General features: G+C 61.7%; 1 protein-coding gene across 1 annotated transcript in view; it reads right to left on the reverse strand.

The window, feature by feature from the left end:
• NOS3 (nitric oxide synthase 3 (endothelial cell)) overlaps positions 1-2,972 on the reverse strand; it is a 19,457-nt gene that overhangs the window by 5,561 nt on the left and 10,924 nt on the right. Inside the window, exons 18-21 of the mRNA XM_010857365.1 lie at positions 2,761-2,877; positions 2,467-2,641; positions 277-409; positions 58-136 (exon numbers count right to left, since the gene is read on the reverse strand). Coding sequence (XP_010855667.1) covers positions 58-136; positions 277-409; positions 2,467-2,641; positions 2,761-2,877 — 504 coding nt within the window. The remainder of the gene's footprint in view (positions 1-57; positions 137-276; positions 410-2,466; positions 2,642-2,760; positions 2,878-2,972) is intronic.

Raw genomic sequence — 2,972 nt, forward strand, 5'->3', positions numbered from 1 at the left:
GCTGGGGTCTGGGGAAGCAGGGGTGGGCGAGTGGGGGTGGGGAGTGGCCCTCCTCACGTGGACTTGCTGCTTTGCAGATTTTCCACCGAGAGGACTGTGGCCTGAAACATCTTCCGTCTGTGCACGTGGATCAGGCCTGAGGAGTGAGGGGGTGGGGAGGGGAGCAGATGAGACTGAACCCGAGCCAGGGACTCAGGCCTGGCCCCCGAGTCAGTGGGTCCTGGGCCCCCCCAGAGCCCAGAGGGCCAGCAGGGTTGGGGTGACGTCAGGCCCCACCTGGCAGCAGCTGGAGGCCCTCGGCCTGGGTGCTCAGCCGGTACCTCTGGCGTTTCCAGCTTCGTTTGGGGCTGAAGATGTCCTGGGCGGCGGCCTTGGCCTCCTCCCCAACGCAGAACGTCTCACAGGAGGCCTGGGGGTGAGGTGAGTGTTGAGGACCAGCCGGAGCAGCAGGGAGCTCAGACGGGCTGGGCTGATGAAGGGCTTGTTGGATCCTTGCCACCTCCCCGAAACAGAGGCTGACGGCACCTTGTCCTTCAGCCCACTTGGTGCCGCTGTGCTGGCTACTATTTTGCATGTATTTGTGTCACACCCACTCAGTAGTTAACCTGGTGAGTGTTAATCTCGTGTTGCAAGAGGCACAGAACTCCTTGCACACAGTAAGTAGCCCTCAGCGAGGGCATCTGTGTGTTCAGACCCAAGGTCACGGTCTGATTCCTAGACTGAAAGTGAAAGAAAGTGAAGTTGCTCAGTCGTGTCTGACCCTCTGTGACCCCATGGACTGGAGCCTACCAGGCTTCTCCCAGGCTCCTCCTGCCATTGGGTTTTCCAGGCAAGGATACTGGAGTGGGTTGCCATTTCCTTCTCCAGGGGATCTTCCTGACCCAGGGATCGAACCCAGATCTCCCACTTTGTAGGCAGCCGCTTTACCATCTGAGCCACCGGGGAAGCCCAGGGATTCCTAGACTAACAGCTTGCAAGCCTCCGTTTCCCAGTCTTTACACACCTCCTTAGAGTCTGCTGCAGATGAAATGAGAAGCTTAGGTAAAGCCCTTAAGTGGTCCTGGAGTGGGTGCAGAATGGGAGGGGTCTCTGGCTGGTCTGCACCGCACACCAGGGGCTGCAGGGGGGCGGGGCCTGGGGCAGCACCCTGGGAGGGTGTGTATCCTATTTGTTTCTGCTCAGGCGCAAGCCTGGCAAACCACTTAGCCTGTCCCTTAGCGTGAAACCTACGGCTCATCCAGGATTGGCTGCCGCCTCCCCTCCCACCCGTATCGCCAGTCCTGTTAATCTTTCTTTTGTGTGTGTAATGTCTTATATCTCTTCCTTCCTTCCTTGGCCCCCTCCCTTCCTTCCTATCCCGCTCTGCTCCCACCCTGGTCAGCTCAGAGCCTTCCTGCTTCTGTCTGGATGCCCCTCCCGTCAGCCCTGTGTTTCTAAGCGCTGTCCGCCAGCCTCATGCATGCTCCCCGCCTTCTCTCCTCGCGCTCCCAGCTTCCTGTCGCTTCCCTTTGTCTGGATTCTTTACTCCTGTTTTCCATTCCCTCTTCTCCTCTCCAGCGAGGGCTTCCCTGGTGGCTCAGATGGTAAAGAATCTGCCTGCAATGCAGGAGACCTGGGTTCCATCCCCGGGTCAGGAAGATCCCCTGGAGAAGGGAATGGCTACCCACTCTTGAATTCTTGCCTGGGAAATCCCATGGAGAGAGGACCCTGGCGGGCTCCAGTCCATGGGGTTGCAAAGAGTCAGACACGACTGAGCGACTAACACTCTCCTCTCCAGCAAAGCCTCCATCTGTGCTGGCTGGCCCTCCCTACCCCTCCTCCTGGGGAGCCCTCCTCCTCGGCCATCAGTCCAGGCCTGCTGAGCTCAACCTTAGGAACCCTGGTGGGGCCAGCAGTGTCCTGAGCCGTGTCAGGACTGGGAGAAGGAACCCCCCGCCCCCAGCTCCAGGAGTGGTCCCCAGACCAGGCAGGGCTGCTCTGGAGGAAGTCCAGGCTGAGAAAGTCCCGCCTTGTTCTCCCCTAGCCCAGGAACCCCCTCCGGCCCAGGCACCACCCCAAGCCTGTGTGGCCCCTGACTTCCTGTAGTTTTGCAGCTTCAGCCCTTGCCTCTGTCTTCCCTTTTCCCTTCATCCTGCCCTGCACCCTCTCCCCTGCACCCACCTGGGAGAGGGAGCGACTGTGCCTCTGTGCCTGCCCAAGGCAGCCGCCTGCCTGCTGGGGCCCTGGCTGCTGCTTCCGGCGCCATCGGGGCCATGTCTATCATTACTACTCAGGACTCAGCCAGAAGGTCTGGCTGTGCAGTGGGGTGAAATATAAGGGTGGATTTTGGAGGAGCTGGAAGGGGCTGGAGAACCCAAAGAGTCAGGGCATTGGTGAGGCCCCAGCCTCCTCCATGTGGCAGGTCTGGGGGTGGATGGAAGGAGTCAGCACTGGAGTTGGAGGAGTGGCAGGAGTGGGGGAGCTCACCTGGAAGGCCGCCTTTGCCCAACCACGGAAGGCCTCTTCCTGGCCGCAGAGCTCATCGCCCTGGCCCAGCTGCAGCAGCCGCTCCCCTCCAAGCTCTTCCAGCCGGGTGTCCACCGCTCGCGCGAAGGCGCAGAAGTGGGGGTACGCCCGGGAGCCCAGTCCGAACACACAGAACCTGGGGTACCGGGAGCCGTCAGGGCAGATCCCCTCGTCCTCGCCCCTGGTGCCCAGGCAGCTCGCCGCCCCCCACCCCCCCACAACCAGCAGAGCCCCCCTCGCCGAGGCCCCCCGGACCTGAGGGTCCCCAGGGCCCCCGCGCTGTCTGTGTTGCTGGACTCCTTTCCCTTCCGCCGCCAGGAGGACACCAGCGGGTCTGAGCAGGAGACGCTGTTGAAGCGGATCTTGTAACTCCTGCAGGAGATGAGGGGACAAGGGTGTCACAGGGGAGGAGACCCATCTGGGCCTGAACACCGCCCGGGGGCAGCTTCAGGGGCTCTGCCTCCATG

The sequence above is a fragment of the Bison bison genome, unplaced genomic scaffold, assembly GCF_000754665.1.
Source record: "Bison bison bison isolate TAMUID 2011002044 unplaced genomic scaffold, Bison_UMD1.0 scf7180017864379, whole genome shotgun sequence".
Classification (NCBI taxonomy): Eukaryota; Metazoa; Chordata; class Mammalia; order Artiodactyla; family Bovidae; genus Bison; species Bison bison.